General features: G+C 46.2%; 1 protein-coding gene across 2 annotated transcripts in view; it reads right to left on the minus strand.

Annotated features, from left to right (window-relative positions):
• Nucleotides 1-1,355: 1,355 nt before the first annotated feature.
• TNFRSF10B (TNF receptor superfamily member 10b) overlaps nt 1,356-17,688 on the minus strand; it is a 28,966-nt gene continuing 12,633 nt past the window's right edge. The window contains exons 2-10 of one of the 2 annotated variants that reach the window (XM_045585904.1): nt 15,386-15,470; nt 13,627-13,740; nt 12,471-12,582; nt 11,574-11,647; nt 11,394-11,486; nt 10,810-10,841; nt 10,282-10,428; nt 5,976-6,051; nt 1,356-4,496 (exon numbers count right to left, since the gene is read on the minus strand). In XM_045585904.1, coding sequence (XP_045441860.1) covers nt 4,147-4,496; nt 5,976-6,051; nt 10,282-10,428; nt 10,810-10,841; nt 11,394-11,486; nt 11,574-11,647; nt 12,471-12,582; nt 13,627-13,740; nt 15,386-15,470 — 1,083 coding nt within the window. In that variant the 3' untranslated portion in view covers nt 1,356-4,146. Of the gene's footprint in view, nt 4,497-5,975; nt 6,052-10,281; nt 10,429-10,809; nt 10,842-11,393; nt 11,648-12,470; nt 12,583-13,626; nt 13,741-15,385; nt 15,471-17,688 lie in introns of both variants that reach the window. The other variant, XM_045585903.1, reaches the window with a different exon arrangement.

Here is a 17,688-nt window from a genome sequence, read left to right on the forward strand (position 1 = left end):
ATAAAAAAAGACAATGTCAAGCTCTCATTCATGCTGACCTTTTAAATAAACAGGACAATCATACAATTAAGGAGGACACATTCACACTGGAACCTGATTGAAACTAAGTTATTCACATCATCTGATGATACCCGGGCAGAGCATCCCACACAGGACAGCAGAGGCAGGAGGTACCTGGCCTGCCGCATAGCACCACGGGCGAAATGATGGGTGCAGTTCACGTTTACAGACTAATAAAGGCTTCAATAAATAACCAAATAGGGGGGAGGAGGGAGAGAGCCTCGTTAATGCTGCTATCAAATATTAGCACCATCTACTTCTCTCTGAGACCAGGGCAGACAGTGTGAGCCTGTCCCCTCACGGTCAAGTGAGCACGCTAGGGCTGAACGTCCCCAATATGATGGAAAATGGCACATGATGTGATCCGGCCCGCCAGGTTTTTTGGGCAGTGAGCGCAGCCGAGGTGTTACAGTAGGAATTAGTAGTTCATATACTCCGGCCCTCCAGCTCTCTGAGGGACCGTGATCTGGCCCCCACTTTAAAAAGTTTGAGGACCCCTGATGTAGAAGGTACCGGGCACATCTCCTACCCTCCTCACCCACATCCGAAGATGAGGGAAAGGATGCCCAGTTCAGGAACGGCCCGCACAGGGCCGTACCACTTCTCACTTACTAAAATCTATCTATAAATATTCAAACAGCTATCACATGGAAAAGAGTGGTCTAGAGTCTAGAGCAAGGGTGGGGAACGTGTTTTGTTTTGTTTTTTTCTGCCAAGGGCCACGTGGATATTTAGAACATCATTCTCGAGCCGAACAAAATTATCAACTTAAAAATTAGCCTGCTACCCTTGGTCATTTAACAAAGCTCCCTAACGTAATGGCTAGCTCTGCTTCTCTTGGGCGAGGTGTGTTGCTGGTCTTGATGATGTTGCTCCTCGCAACTGCTTTTTCACATTTCCATCCTGTTCGTCTGGCGTGACGTCAGCTCTGGGCAATGGTAAGTTTTGAAAAGAACTGTTACAGGGTTCCAGGTGGGAAACTGAGACAGGAAAGTTAAAACAAGGCCATACAGTGTGGGCAATCGGCAGCTTGTAACTAATAAGAAATTTCTTCCCCAGCCAAGGACAGCAGAGCAAATGGTTAAAAAGAAATGAATTCTGGGCAGGTCACAGCAAAGGAAAAAGGGCCTCAGGAATGAATCCGTACCAAAACAATCCGCAAAGGAGTTCTGAGACCTATAAACAGGAGGCTGTATATATAGCGCCTCGGACCCCCACCCAACCGGCTCTTCAGATTGGCTCTTCTTAAGCCAGATGCATAGGTTTGCTTGCTTTGCTTCTTTAAGAAAGGCACGTGGTTTCATCGCTTTAATACATTGGCTTTTCACAGCACAGTGAAGGTCTCTCGAATAAATTCATATATATGAGAAGACAAGGATCGAGGTTGGGAACAGAACTGCCTGACTTCCCGCAGTTCATAAAACCTCATGGGACTCAGCCGCCACACTTCACAGTGATAAACAAGGTCACCGTACTCAGAGTCAAGGTCATTTAGTAACTCCTTAAACTGGCAGCTGTTTAACCCTCTGCTATTTATTTATTTATTTATTGCTTTGCTTTTTAAAATCCTCACCCATGGAGAGAAGATATATATATATATATATATATATATATATATGTGTGTGTGTGTGTATGTGTGTATGTATGTATGTATGTATGTATATATATTTTTTTTAATTGATTTTTTTTTTTTAGAGAGTGGAAATGAGGGGTGAAGGAGGAGAGACATACAACTATTGGTTATCTCTCTCTTGCACCCTGACTGGGACCAGGAATTGAAACTGCAACTAAGGGCCTTAGCCTGTTTTGCTCAGTGGGTAGAATGATGGCCTGTGGACCAAAGGGTCCTGGGTTTGATTCCGGTCAAGGGCACATACCTAATTGCAGGCTCCTCCCTGGTCCGGGCCTGGTTTGGGCGCATGCAGGTTTGGGCGAAAGCAATCAATGTGTTTCTCTCACATCGATATTTTTCTTTTGTCTCTCCCTCTTTCCCACTTTCCCTAAAAATCAATGGAAAACTATCCTCAGGTGAGGATTAAAGAAAAAAGAACGAAACTGCAACTGAGATACATGCTCTTGACTGGGAATCGAACCTTGACCGTTCCCTCAGCGTGCCGATGTGCTAATCACTGAGGAAAACTGGCCAGGGCTAAACTCTCTGCTTTTGACAACACGTATGCATGACACTGCAGTTGACATATCGTTGTTGAGCCGCACCCACTGTGCAGAGACTCTTGGTGTCGGATGCAGTCAGTGGCTTATAATTAAGCCACTTGGATCAAGACTGAGACAGTTCAATTCTTTCTTGACAGATGCCAATTCTCCCTTTTTGGGAGCCAGCCATGGCTGTAGCTCCTACATCGATAGGGAGGCCACTTAACTTTTCAAATGTCAGCTTAAAACTTTTCATTGCTAAAACAGTCTCTCGCACAAGTCCTCCCCTCGTGTAGCGCCCTGCGTGGCTTCCACTGACAGCAGTTCCTCTGGCAGGTCCAACGCTGCAGTTATCCCACCAGCGAAAACGGCCCGCTGGACAGCACCTCTTATGTCCGCTGTCGTAACACTCTGCGTTAACATTTGTTTTCTTTGTAGTCGCCATTTGTAGGACGTCACGTCCTTAAGTTGTAATAACTACCCAGTGGGTGTGTCGTCAGCAACGCAATGATTTTGCTTTGATCGCTGTTTCTAATCTTGCATCTTGGATTTGAAACATATCCGGCATTTGTATCATTGGCTCTAGAGATCTTTTCTTTGTATAGTAATCTCCTTAGTCTTCCCCCGAGATTCAGTTTTGGGTGTGTTTTTTTTGAGAATTGTTGATGGTAGACATGTGGATAAAGGTTGGAGATGTCATCTGTGTCGGCAAGGAAGTCGACAACATCGTTGCCAATTATCCGAGGCAAGGTCACCCACGTCGCGAGGAATCGTCTCATCGCACCCCGCCTCATCATCCCTGATCGCAGTAGTTTAGCCACAGTGTGTTAACACTTTCACAGCCGCACTCCCAGGCTGCCTGCGCTGCCTGTCCTAGGAGTCCCCGCCATACTGGCAGACGGGCCAGGGGCAGCTGACGGGAAGCATACATGTCTATCCCGTCATGTACTAGATACTGTCCTGGACAAAATTTCCAGTTCTTGAGTTCTATCATCCAAATGCCTACAGCACTTAAGATGTTCTAGAACCTTCGCAGGGCACTTAAAGTATATTTTATGAACGTCCCATAATGGACATTCTTGCTTGTCCCTAAAAATTTACATTATTATTATGATCCACTAAATATAAATGTATATTGCTATGAAAAAGCTAGATTTCTTAAATTTCAAGTTCTACTTGTGGTTACCGTTGGCAGGGCCAGACCAAATGGTTTTGCCGGCCTTGCAGGGCCCGAGGGCCGGACGTTCCCCATCCTGCTGCAGAAATGGCCAGTCACCTAATGCTGGACAAGTTCAAAGTGCACCTGAGGGAGCAGGGAGCCGGGAGCACCATCCCCAGACGTGCGGTGATTCTTGTGCACTTTTGTTCCCTTCTCCCATTTAGGTTAATGCATGGGATCAATCTGGTAACCATATAAATATATACAGGATAGGGCAAAAATAAGTTCACAAAAAATAATACAATAATAATAGAAAAACATGTTTTCAAAAATAAAATAGAGCCCTATCACAGTTAGGCAAAAACTTGGACATATAACAACACAAATGTTTTGTGAATTATACAAAACATTAAGTAACAAGTAAAAAAAAAAGTGCAAGTCTATTAGAATGAAAAAATGCCAGGCCCTGCTGGTGTGGCTCAGAGGTTGAGCATTGGCCTATGAACCAATTTGAAGAGAAATTTCTCCAAGCTTATTGATTTCAGAGAGGAAGGGAGAGGGGTAGAGATAGAAACCTCAGTGGTAAGAGAGAATCATGGAGCAGCTGCCTCCCACACAGCCCCCACTGGGGATCCAGCCTGCAATCCGGGCATGTGCCCTGCCAGGGAATGGAACCGCAACCTTCTGATTCATACGTGGATGCTCAACCACTGAGCCGCACTGGCCAGGCATGTAGTGTCCAGTCTTATTTCCCCTTCAGGAGAAAAGGTAAACTAGGAAACCTCTGGTCTCCGAAGGTCATCGTTTTCACTGGAAACAGCAGAACCTGCTTCACCTCCTTCATAGACATACTTTCCGGACCTCAGCAGGCGCTCCTCAATCATCTCCTTCACATGCATTTCCTTCATATCTTCCAAGGACTTCAGTAGGGTGTTGACGGAGGCAGCCTTCCCGTTGATGTAGAGCCAGATGTTCAGCATTTCATACAAGGCATCCCGGGGGTGCGACTCTTGGTTTTGGGCGATGTAGATATCATTTTCTGTGAGGCCCACCAACTTCATGAATCGCTTCTGGCGACGCAAGGGCACGAACTCTGAGAAGACCAAGAAGCTCTCCCTCAGGGCTAAATGGGGAAAAGCCACAGAGACAGTCTGGTGAGGCAGAGGAAAACCAGCAAAAAGGGCAGATATAGACCTAGCTGGTGGTTAGAGTGTCAGCCCACAAAGGGAAGGGTCTTGGGTGCGATTACAGTCAAGGACATGTATTTTTGTTGTGGGCTCAATCCCAGGCTCTGGTCAGGACGCATGTAGGAGGCAGCCAATTGATAGTCTCTCTCACATCAATGTTTCTCTCTCTCTGTCTCCTCTTCCTTCCATCTAAATTTTAGAGTCTAAAATCAATGGGAAAAATACCCTCCTGTGAGGATTAACAACAAAAAGGGGAACTGTATACTGGAGTGCCTCCTGCTGGTTACCTGTTGCTCTTCATCCCTTACCTGCTCCCCATCAGTAAACAGTACTAGAATCAGGCCAGTCTGGGCCTCACTTGTGGCCATGGCACTTCGGAGTCAAGATCGACAAGAGAATTCTGCTTTAAGGGAAGGCTGATAGCCACCTGGGAGGGGAGATGGACATCATGGATAGAGGGAAAGAGGAGTATGTGGTGGGAGACAGAGAGTGGGACAGACTGTAGTGCAGCAGGCCCTCAGAGGAGGGAGCCTGCACTTCTCCTGAGCGTAAGGTCCGGGGCTGCCACATCTGCGCCTGTCCCTTCTATCTCTACCCCTCTCCCTTCCTCTCTGAAATCAATAAGCTTGGAGGGGGATGACCGCGGGCTCCACACCCAGCTCGCCTCACCCACCGAACTGGCAGAGTAAGACGGGGACAAGCAGACTCTGAGCAAGAATCTAACCCGGAAGCAGAGCAAACTCCACCCGTTTCATGGGCCTGTGCTGAGGGTGCAATGAGACGTGCGTGGAACGCACTGCACACCACGGACCCACGGAAATATGAGGCGAGCCAGGACCACTTATTTATGTTTTTCTAATAGCTAGATTGGAGAAGATAAAAAGGAACAGGCAATATTAATTTTAATACTATCTGGTACTAATTCAATACTTACAAAATATTATCTTTACAGGCAACCAATAACCAAAAAAAAAAAAAAAATTACCAGGGAATATTTTATATCCCCTTTTTTGTTCTAGTATGGAAAGCCTGAGCTGTGGTTTATAATTACAGCTCTTTAAATCTGGCCTCGCCAGAGGTCAGCTGCTCGGTAGCCCCCTGGGCCTGCTGGACAGTGCCAGCCCCTTAGGTGCCCTCAGCGCGGTGAGCCTGGCCCTGAGCAGCCAGGGAAGGGGGAAGGTGGTGGAGAGAAGGACAGGGCTGTAAGGAACATCGCTGTGATGAGATGGGATGGGGTGCAGTGGGAAGAAGGGTGTGGAGGGAGAGAGGAGGGGAGGGGATTTACTGTCCTAATGGCCCAGTGACAATCAGCATAGGCCCCCCCGGTTTCCAGCGTCCCTGGCTCTGTACTGCCGTGACAGCTACAGGGACAGCAGTTAGGACACTGTTCCTCTGTTGGGGAACAAATCACTCACTTTCTATGGGGTTCTCGTTGTTCGCTGGAACCAGCAGCTTCCTTGTCATCGGAGACCCATCTGGGCCTGCCCGACCCTGTAAAATAGAGTGGAAAACCCCCTGGGTTCTAGTCAGGAGTCCTGGATTCCAGGAGTGAGACTGACCATCAGCCAGCTGTGTGAGCTGGGGCAGCCCCTCCTTCCCGGTCTCTGTAGAGACAAAGAGGAACCTCCCTGCTGTGCCTCTCAGCCTGTGTCCTTGTGTGCTCCCTGCAGGCCCCGCCCCCTGGGGCAGCGCTCACCCCTTAAGTGTCAGTTCCAGCTCTGACAACTGTACACACCTGAGCAACCATCACCCACTCAACACATGGAAATTCCCAGCGCCCTGCACAGCTGCCTCCTGCTTTTCTAGTCCGTTCCCACCCACCCCATCAGGAGACAATCACTCCCTCCCAGGCATGCATGTGACTGAAATGAAGAATATAGCCCTAGCCAGTTTTGCTCAGTGGATAGAGCACATGTGTCAAACACAAGGCCCGCGGGCCAAATCCGTCCCGCCAGGCCTTGCAATGTGGCCCGCACCGCGCTGTCATCACTGCACTCCGCTGCGTTTCCATCACAATGACAGTTTATGACTGTTCAGTAAACCATTTGGCCCGCGATTTAGGCAGGATTTTAGATTTTGGCCCCTTCTCTGATTGTGTTCGACACCCCTAGAATAGAGCATCGGTCTGCGAACTGAGAGGGTTTGATTCTGGTCAAGGGCACATGACCGGGTTGCGGGCTTGATCCCCAGTAGGGGGCGTGCAGGAGGCAGCCTATCAATGATTCTCATCATTGATGTTTCTATCTCTCCTTCTCCATTCCTCTCTGAAATAAATGAAAAAATATATATTTTTTAAAAAGAATATATATGAGGACACTTTGCAAAATCTATGTAAGACTTCTTCCACAAAGCTGGAGGTGCTTTGATCACTAATACTGTACCATACTGATAATCTAAATAAGAAAATGAAACTAATAGATTGTCTCCATGGAGACTGAAAAGGCATTTTGTAAAATTAAACATGAATTTTGATTTTAAAAAACATCTCAAAAATAGGGGGCTGGGCCGAAACCGGTTTGGCTCAGTGGATAGAGCGTCAGCCTGCGGACTGAAGGGTGCCGGGTTCGATTCCTGTCAGGGGCACATACCTTGGTTGCAGGCACATCCCCAGTGGAGGGTGTGCAGGAGGCAGCTGATCGATGATTCTCTCTCATCGATGTTTCTAACTCTCTATCCCTCTCTCTTCCTCTCTGTTAAAAAAATCAATAAAATATATATTTTTTAAAATAGGGGGCTGCATCCATAATAAGATTTTCTATATGAAAACAAGAGTCAACATCGTTCCTTGAGGTGAAGTATTGAAGGCCTTCCCAGTGAAATCCAGTCAGGATCGGACACGCGCCTTCTCTAAGCACCTGTGAACATTGTCAGTTCTGGAAACAAAGGAGGCAGGACTTGTGGGAGGCGCAGAAATACTCATGATTGTAGACATGATTATAAATTTTTAAAACCCTAAGGTACAAGCTACAATACTAAAAAGATACATGTGTGCCCCGCTGGCATGGCTCAGGGGTTGAGCATCTACCTATGAACCGGGAGGTCACAGTTCGATGCTCGGTCAGGGCACGTGCCTGGGGTGCGGGCTCGGTCCCCAGTGTGGGGTGTGCAGGAGGCAGCAGATCAATGATTCTCTCTCGTCATTGACATTTCTCTCTCTCTCCCTCTCCCTTCCTCTCTGAGATAAAAATAAATAATAAATAAATAAATAAATGCATATCTTGGTGAATGTTAATAAACATACTAGAAACAATAAATTAGAAAACAGAATTGCAACGGGATCCAACCAGTAAGGGTCGAAAAACACATAAGATACAAAGAAACAGCTTTTAGTAGAAACAGGAATGAATCAGAAGAAAAACGTAAATCTTAACTGAGTCATAATAAAGCCCCTGATCTGAAATGCTATCTTCCTTGATAAGAAAAATATTGAATGTTGAAAGATCTCAATTCTTCCTGAATTAATGTAAGGTAATATATTTTTTTAAAGGTCCAATGACTTCTATGGAGATTGGGTGGAGAAAATCTTATAAAATAATTCTAAATTTTATATGCGTAAAATAACATATTTCAGCAAGGTAAGGAATAGGTATGAGCACTCTCGGATATTAAAAAGTTTCATTTGGTAGAATATTGTATATAGATAGCATATGCATAAAGATTTCAGCAAAGAATTTTCTCACCAGTCGGAGAAAGATAAATATCATTCATTTGTGGAATATAATGAACATAAGCTGATGAACAAAAATAGATCCAGAGACATAGAAGTTCGAACAGACCATCTATCCTCAGAGGGAAGGCAGGGGCAAGGGGGTGTGGTGAGGAGGGGTAGGAGATCAACCAAAGGACTGTATGCCTTCATATAAGCATAACCCATGGACACAGTAGGGAGAGGGGTGTTAGGGCACGAGTGGGGGGGGGGGGGGGGTGGGAATGGCCAGGGAGAGATCAATGGGGGGAAAGGAGACATATGCAGTACTTTAAACAATAAAAAATTTTAATTAAAAAAAATAATAAAAGTTTCAAAATAAAATCATCGGGGGGAAAAGAATGTCTCTCATGATTATCGGAAATAAAACAGTAGGGGGGCGGAAGGAAGACTGCAGGAGGTTTCTCCCTGAGAACCTTTCTGTATGATTTACTTTTTCTCACAGTGGATAAGCACTACTTTAAAAAAATGTGAAAGTGATTAATCAAGATCGAGGGGTTATTGGCCTTTTTGGTTTGTTTGTTTCCTTTTTTACTTTATTTTAAAAGAGCATACTGTGCCCTGGCCGGTTTGGCTCAGTGGATAGAGCATCGACTTGTGGACTGAAAGGTCCAGGTTCGATTCCGGTCAAGGACACATGCTGGGTTGTGAGCTTGACCCCCAATGGGGGGCGTGCAAGAGGCAGGCAATCAATGAATCTCTCATCATTGATGTTTCTATCTCTCTTTCCCTCTCCTTTCCTCTCTGAAATCAATAAAAATGTATTTAAATATATATATATATATATATTTAAAAAGAGCATACTGTAGCCCGGCTGGTGTGACTCAGTGGTTGAGTGTTGATCCATGAACAAGAGATCTTATGATGTAAAATTCACATGTCTGGGGTTGTGACCTTGATCCCAAGAGGCAACCTATCAATGTTTCTCTCATCATTGATGTTTATGTCTCTCTATCCCTCTCCCTTCCTCTCTCTAAAATCAATTTTTTTAAAAATGTTAAAAAGAGCATACTGTAATTGGAGGAAAGAAACAAAGGAAACAGGAAAGTCTTTGTAAACATTTCACATCTGATAAAGGAGGAACCAAAAGCCAAGGGAAATGAGAGAATCTGCTGCAATGGGGTTGGAGGAAAGAGACAATGAATGACTCAGAACAATTCACACTCTGCCTGTCACAGCAGGTCACAAGACCAATTCCATTTAGATAACAATGCTATATGCTAAAAATGATCATAAATTTTAAAACTCTAAAAAATTAGTGAATTTCATCTTATGTTAAGGGGAATGACTTCCTAAGCTTCTGAGGAATAAAAATTAATTATTTCTACAGGTTTACCACTCAATGTCATATTAAAACTCATGAACTGATTTGAACCCAAACTGTATGCACGTGTGTGGGCCCAGAAATTCTATTTCTAAATGCCACCATACAAATAGGATTAGATATCTTGACTAAGATTTATTCTCATACTAGAGGCCCAGTGCATGGATTCGTGCACCGGTGGGGTCCCTTGGCCTGGCCTGCACCCTCTCAAAATCCATGACCCCTCGGGGGATGTCAGAGAGCTGTTTTCAGCCCCATCCAGACATGAGGGAGCCTTTCCTGTGCACTGAGTGTCTGCCTCCTCGTGGTCAGGGCACATCATAGCGACTGGTCGCTTAGGCTTTTATATATAGAGATAGGTTCAATGTAATAAAAATTTTGTAATAAGTCTAATATTCCTATTGTTACAAGGAAAAGCTTACTAAGTTATTTTACAACGACACAGAGGACTATCTGCAGCCCTCATTCAGTCAGTCATCCTGTGCCTGCCTGTTCCGGACTCTGGGATATTGTAACATCTGGACAGATAAGAACACCCAGCCATTCCACAGAGCTAACAGCTCCCTGCAGTGCAGTCCTGAACCATCCTTCCCCAGGACAGCAGTCCTGACCAGCACTGGCCTTTCCCTGTTTCTAACACAGTCCTGGGCCAGCACAAAGGCCAGGGCCTGGAATGGCCGCCCCCACTCACCAGTAGATGCTGTGCTTCTTCTGTGGGCTGTACCAGCTCTTCCTGTTCCTGCTCAGAGGACAGCGAATCTCTGTTGTTTATGGCCTGGTTGTGGGCATTGTCCAGAGCCTCAGTATCTCCTGTGGTTTGTGAGCGCCAAAACCAGCCCTTGGGAAGGAAAGAGCTGACTCAGGAGTCCGCCCCCAGGCTCCATGAAGGGTCTCAGGGGACACGTAGCTTCTGCTGCCCATCCCCTCCTATGTTCCCCTCCCCTCAGGTTGGCAGAGGCTCAGCACCTCCAGGACTTTGTTGTTAGCACCAGGACCCTGGTGCTGTGCTAAGAGGGTTCAGCACACCTGCCTGACACCCCCACAGCCCAGAGTGCAGGGCTGTGGGTCTGGGCGTCAAGAGCAGCGAGAAAGACAGGGTTGCTTTAGACTCTAAAGTTTAGAGAGCGGGGATAGCAGCACGGGACAAACTGGGCCACGCCCACCCAGGCCCTATTCTGGGCAGGAAGCAGTTCCTCGGGGCCTGGAGAAACCCACTCACTCTGCGCGTGATCTTGGTGGCCACTCCGGAACCTAGAAGAGAAGAGTATCTGTCTTAGCGTGGGCAGACCCTCTCTGCAGGGTCGCCCTGCTGGGAAGGGCATGGGCTGGGGCTCAGACACTGACAAGGTGCCTTGGGTCTGGTGACAGGGAAGGGCAATCCAACTCTGGGACAACCTCAGGAAGGGGAAGAAATGAGGGAAAGAAGTAAAAGTAAGCACATAGCAAACCTCTGTTGGGTTCTCTCTGACCAAAGCTGTACCACAGCCCACCCCTGACCTTCTCCTCCTGACTCTTCTCACCCAGTGGAGGCTCTGACCACCCCTCTGCCTCGGCTGGGGGCCCTGTGGACGTGAAGACCTGGCCTGCCCTCCCAGACTTGGTAGGGAGAGGAGGTGATCATCAGCCCCAAGAGAGGGGGACTGATATGATCTCAGTCCTCCAGAGGTGGGAGGTAGAGGGGTGATCCCTGCGAACAAGATCACAGCCAGGCCAGAAAGACCCAGAGGTTTGGAAGGCGGAGGGGCAGGAAGTGAGGGAACAGCAGAGAGTGCCAGCACCGCCCATCGCTCCCACCAACCTCACCTAGGTTATATCTCTTGCAACAATATAGTCCAATCAGCGCCAGGACTATAAGCACCGAGATGCAGATAAGAAAGATTATCCACCATGGTATGCCTGAGGAGAGAGAGGGAGCAGTGGGTGCCTCCAGGCTGCTGGTCACTGGCTCTCCAGGAACTGGGGCCTCCCCATAGGCCTGGGTACCTGATCGTTGGTCCACACACTCAAGGTCGTTCCAGGGGCCACAGGCCTTGGCCTTGACCTTGCCATCAGGGCACCTGGGTTCAAACACAAGGAGGATATGAAGGGGTTCTGCGCGGTAAGAGGAAGAGAAAGAAGGAGCAACCCCGCACCCAGTGTCCCCTGACGGGAGAGAGAGTGGAAAAAGAACAGCCTTCTCCTGTCTGCCCGATGGGCCCTCTCACCCCTTTGCCAGGTTCAGGAGGGACCTGATGCCACCTTCTGCCCTCAAGGGCTCCAGTTAAGTGTTCAGAGCTGAGCCCACAGGAGCTGGACCTTCTCTACAAGGCCTACACTGAGCTCCCCTGACCTGCAGGGGGAGCACGAGTGAGGCAGCAGCTCACTCCAGCCACAAGCTGAGCCTCATTCTCTAGTCAACCCTCAATACAAGGACCCTCTTGTCCTCCACCTGTTGACTGTCCCCACCAAGCACAGCCACACTGTAAAAGAGCACATTACTATTGGCCCCTAAATCCCAATAACAGGGAAAACAGGGCCCTGGGAGAAGGTGGTGGAGCTGGCACCCCTGAAGGAGCTATAGGCTCGGTTCATTATGACTTGGCTGTGGACGCGTATGTGTTCATGGGCTCATGCCGGCACCAAAAAACAAACACAACAAAAAAATTTAAAAAAAGCAAAAACTTTTTGTGATTGAATTTCTATAAAGATGATGGCAAGTATGTCTGCAGGGTACACAATTCCTTCCTTCTGGTAGTAAGAAAATCTATAGCTTTGCATGGGCCACTGACAGGCTCATAGGCCTGATTAGCGGCCTCCTGTGCCCAGTGGAAAGGAGGGATGGGAAGGGGGGGGAGGGGCGTGAAGCCACGCAGATGGCCAAGGCAGGCCTCCATGTCTTACCGATGGCTGCACGGTAGGCAGAACTCAGGAGAATCCTTATCCTCGTAAGTGCCATTCTTGCACTGACACTGGGTGTCCTTGGTCCTGGTACACGGAGCTGTTTCTACTTTATCTGAAATAAAGGGTAAGATTTGGGGGTTATGTTTCCGTCACGTGTCCTCAAACCATTTTTCACCCCCCAACCCCCCAACACACACACACACACACACACACACACACACACTCGGCTTCACTCAGTGGGCCATAGATTTGAGGGTTAGTTTCTGCAGCAATATCTGTGAGGTGCAAAAAGGACCGCCACTGGTCACCTGCCCGCCACAGCCGCGTGCATAAAATGATGACCATGATGACCATGATTCTTTACTTACTATTAATATATCAGGATTGGGAGGAAATATCTTTTGGCTCACAGGGTGATTAAGAAGGGTCGGGTGGCCGAAACCGGTTTGGCTCAGTGGATAGAGCGTAGGCCTGCGAACTGAAGGGTCCAGGGTTCGATTCCAGTCAAGGGCATATACCTTGGTTGCGGGCACATCCCCAGTGGGGGCTGTGCAGGAGGCAGTTGATTGATGGTTCTCTCTCATTGATGTTTCTAACTCTCTATCCCTCTCTTCCTCTCTGTAAAAAAATCAATAAAATATATTAAAAAAAAAAAAAAAAAAAAAGAAAGGAAAAAAAAGAAGAAGCGTCGTGTGTAACCTGAGAAACCCTGGGTGCGGAGGAACCCTTGGGTGACTTCCGCAGACTTAACCCTGCAGAGGGGCCTTAGGCCGCGGTGGCTGAGGAAGACGGAGCGCCTGCCAGGGCGCACAGGGCGCAGAGGGGTCTGGCCAGGACAAGTCCCTTATCTCGGCTCCAAACCGGTGCTTTTCCACTCAGCCACCCCTTTCAGGGTGTGGCCAGAGTCCTCCCTTTGAGTGGCAGGTTATTTTCCCACCACTTTCATCTGATGGTTTAAAAGATGCCCCTCCTGGGTGGCATGCATTATAAAAATAATTTTGTCTTCATTTTATTTTATTGGCCTAAGTCATATCATGAAACGGGATATGATGAAGGTCACGGTGGGCTGGCAATTAGGTTTATGATCCCCTGTTCCATGCAATTATCATCTCTTTGCCCGGCGCGCTAACGGTAGGCATGAGGTCCACATCTCTACCTGGAGGGCAATGAGAGCAGGGTCGGCAAGAGTAGAAGCTGTTGTGATGACTGGTGAAATCCTCTCCTTCAGTGCATTCTATACAAGCTCCAGTATATTCAGAGAGATAGGATCCTGGGAACAGAGAGAGAATCTGGTGAGTTAATGACCACAGGGCTCCTGGGGGCCGGCAGAGGTGGCTAAGGGATGCCTCTTTCCGCCATCAGTGGAATCCAAACAGGAAAATCCACTCACATCTTAGACCAGCACTGCCAACAGGAATGTATTACAAGCCCCACATGAAATTCAAATTCATGGTTGCCGTGTTAAAAGAGTAAAAAGAGCCTGGTCGACATGGCTCAGTGTTTGAGCATTGAGCTATGAACCAGGAGGTCACGGTTCCATTCCTTGTGAGGGTACATGCCTCACTAGACTCGATTCCTAACATGGATATTTTAGGTTAAAAATATATACATTGAGTGGCATTATGATTTCTGAATGCAAAATAATCTGGCCACTCAGTGTATATCCTATATAATAAAAGGCTAATATGCAAATTGTCCCTCACCTAGGAGTTTGACCAGCAGGCAGGCCAGCCAACCGCCCATGGTCCCTCCCCCTGGCCAGGCTCGCTGGACCCCACCCATGCATGAATTCATGCACACGGCCTCTAATACACACACACACACACACACACACACACACACACACACACACACGAGACCTGGTGCACAAAATTTATGCACAAAGGGGGTGTTCTTCAGACCAGCCTGCATTCTCTCCAATCTGGGACCTCTTGGGGGATGTCCAACTGCCCGTTTAGGCCCGATCCTACTGAGATTGGGCCTAAATGGACAGTGGGACATCCCTCTCACAATCCAGGACTGCTAGTCAGTCAGAAAAAGCTAAAAACCATATGATTTCACTCATACGTAAAATATAAAATTGAAACACGTGAACACAAAGAGCAGTGTGGTAGTTTCCAGAGGGAAAGGGGAGTGGGGATGAAAGGGGTCCTGATATATGGTGAAGGGAGAAGATTTGACTTTGGGTGGTGGGCACATAGTGCAATATACGGATCTTGTAACATAGAAACTCACACCTGAAACCTGTATGATCATATTAACCAATGTCACCTCGATAAATTTAATTTTAAAAAAAGGGGGGGAGGGGTCCAATTCATTTTAATTATGCATTTTTTAACCTAACATTCAACATAGTATCAATTCAACATTTAATCAATACAAAATATTGAGATACTTTACTTTCTTGAATACCTCACTCAAAAAGTGAAACATGCTCTCTCCAGTGTTCAGTAGTGTCCAGTGTCTGCTCTCATCTGCCCTTGTGACCTCTTTACCTTAAACTCACCCCACACTCACCCAGGCTGGCCTTCAGCTTTACACAAACAAGCTCTCCCCCGCCCCTGGGACCATAGCTGCTGGGGTGCCCTCTCAGGACCACTGTGCATGGCTCTCTGCATCAAGGTCACATCCTCAGACGCCTCACCAACTCAGTCTCTGTCCCACCCATCACTCAATTATCCTCATGGTTCCTATCTGTCTCTCTGTCACCTTCAATTGTCTGTCTGATACCATCTCAGAAGAACAGCTCCGGAGGGCATGGGCCTCCTGCCCTCCAGCAGTACAGAGCAAGGCACACAGGAACCATCTAATAAATAAATACCCATAGATAAGGAACCAGGAACTTCGGAAATCAGAGGGCTGGGCACACCTGGAGACAAGTCGGGTAAGGGCTGGAGTTCAGTGTTAGAATGTACCTGGTGGACACTTCCCTGTGAGGCTGGCAGCTGGTTGCTGGCGAACTCTGTCCAGCTTTGTTAGTGTGGGTGAGGCAACTGGAACCTGTTGGGGACAAAGCAGGGATAGGCGTCAGTGGCTTCCTGACTCTCCTCCAGCCCAGGACCCCTCTCACATTCTCGTCACCCCAACTACCTAAAGCAGAAAGAACTGGACCTTTCTTCCAGCTCTCCCATGGTACTCTCCTTCTTCTGTGTCATGTTTGTCCCTTAGCCCTTGGGACTAGCAAGTAACTCATTCCTGAAGAAGTTTCCAGTATTGTTTTATCTTATACTAGAACAAAATATATTTATTCCACATGTGCAAACAACATTAATCATAAGTGGTAAGCACCATGGCAACCACACCAGTAAATCCTCAAAACACTTCAATTCAATGATAGAAATGGTTCAAATGGATGAAGAACAGACCCAATTACATACTGTCTATTAGAGATGCCATTTAAGAAAGCAAGACACAGCTGAAACCGGTTTGGCTCAGTGGTAGAGCGTCGGTCTGCGGACTGAAAGGTCCCGGGTTCGATTCCGGTCAAGGGCATGTACGTTGGCTGTGGGCACATCCCCGGTAGGGGATGTGCAGGAGGCGGCTGGTTGATGTTTCTCTCTCATCGACGTTTTTGGCTCTCTATCTCTCTCCCTTCCTCTCTGTAAAAAATCAATAAAAAATATATTTAAAAGAAAGAAAGAAAGAAAGAAAGAAAGAAAGAAAGAAAGAAAGAAAGAAAGAAAGAAAGAAAGAAAGAAAGAAAGGAAGGAAGGAAGGAAGGAAGGAAGGAAGGAAGGAAGGAAGGAAGGAAGGAAAGAAAGAAAGAAAGAAAGAAAGAAAGAAAGAAAGAAAGAAAGAAAGAAAGAACGAAAGAAAGAAAGACACAGATATACTGAACGCAAAGGGATGGAAAAAGGATATATATCATACAAATAGTAAGCCTAAGAAAACTGCTATGCTATTTTAATGTCACATGAAGTTGGTTTAAGAAGGATCTTTTTCTGTGTGAAAGGTTTAATGCATCAGAGAATCATAATAATTATAAATGTATACGTGCCCACAAAAAAGCTTCAAAACACATGAAGCAAAAATGGAGTTAAAATGAATGTATAACACCCTTTTTTCAACAATCAATGGAATGACCTGATAAAAATAGTAAAATCCTAAGAGATTTGAACACTGTCAGTCATCTTGTCTGGACTGACATTCACATAACAGATGTGCAACGTCTACAGAAGACACATCCTTTTCTGGTGAACGTGGTACTTTTTGATTCCAAATAAACGTAAAAAGAGTTAAAGTATATCATGTATATTCTCTGATCTCAGTGGTAATGCATTGGAAATCAATAACAAGATCTACAAAGACCTCCAATGTAATTAAAACCACAGTGAGATACCACCTCACACTTATTAGGGTGCCAACTATTAAAAAAGAAAAGAAAAGGCAAGAAACTAAGAGTTGGCAAGGAGAAACTAGAAGACCTGTGCACTCTTGATGGAAATGTAAAAGGATGAAACTCCTATGGAAAACAGCAGGGTGGTTTCTCAAAAAATTAAAAATAAGATTACCATATGACTCAGCAATTCCATTTCAGGCTATATAAACACAAAAGAATGGTGGTTGCCAGAGGCTGGGTTGAGAGGAGGGAATTGGAAGTTGTTTAATGGAGTTTCAGTTTTGCAAAATGGAAGTAGTTCTCGAGATTGGTTTCACAGCAATGTTAACACTACTTAACTATGTGATAAAAATAATTAAGATGGTACATTTTATGTGTTATGTTATTTTACTACAATTGAAAAAAAATGGGCCTTACAAACTGTCCTTAAAGGAACCCTCAGAGTCCCATTAAATACCAAAGTCTTAGAAAAGTGACAATGTAGTGAGTTGCATCACAATTTGAGCTATAAATGACACAAGAATTGAAGGGATTTGAATGGAATTTGCAAATGAGCAGTAAATTATTGGTGTTAATGTTCTGACTTGAGGATTGTGTTTATGGGGGAGCGTGTTCTTGTTTGTAGAGAACATACAGTTAGCAACTGGTTTTCAGATGATTCAGGGAGATTTTTGTATAGTTTTTGCAACTTTTCCGTAATTTTGAGTCTTTTAGAATATAAAGTTAGGAAAAGAAAGTCAGAATAAAAACTATTGTTGACTGTATCTAAACGAGATAAAACGCAGCCTTCTTCGCAGAAAAGTCGGTCTCGTGTTGTGTTTTTTTGTGTGGTTTTTTTTTTGTGTGTGTGTGTGTGTGTGTGTGTGTGTGTGTGTTTAA

Source organism: Pipistrellus kuhlii, unplaced genomic scaffold (assembly GCF_014108245.1).
Source record: "Pipistrellus kuhlii isolate mPipKuh1 unplaced genomic scaffold, mPipKuh1.p scaffold_m20_p_21, whole genome shotgun sequence".
Lineage (NCBI taxonomy): Eukaryota > Metazoa > Chordata > Mammalia > Chiroptera > Vespertilionidae > Pipistrellus > Pipistrellus kuhlii.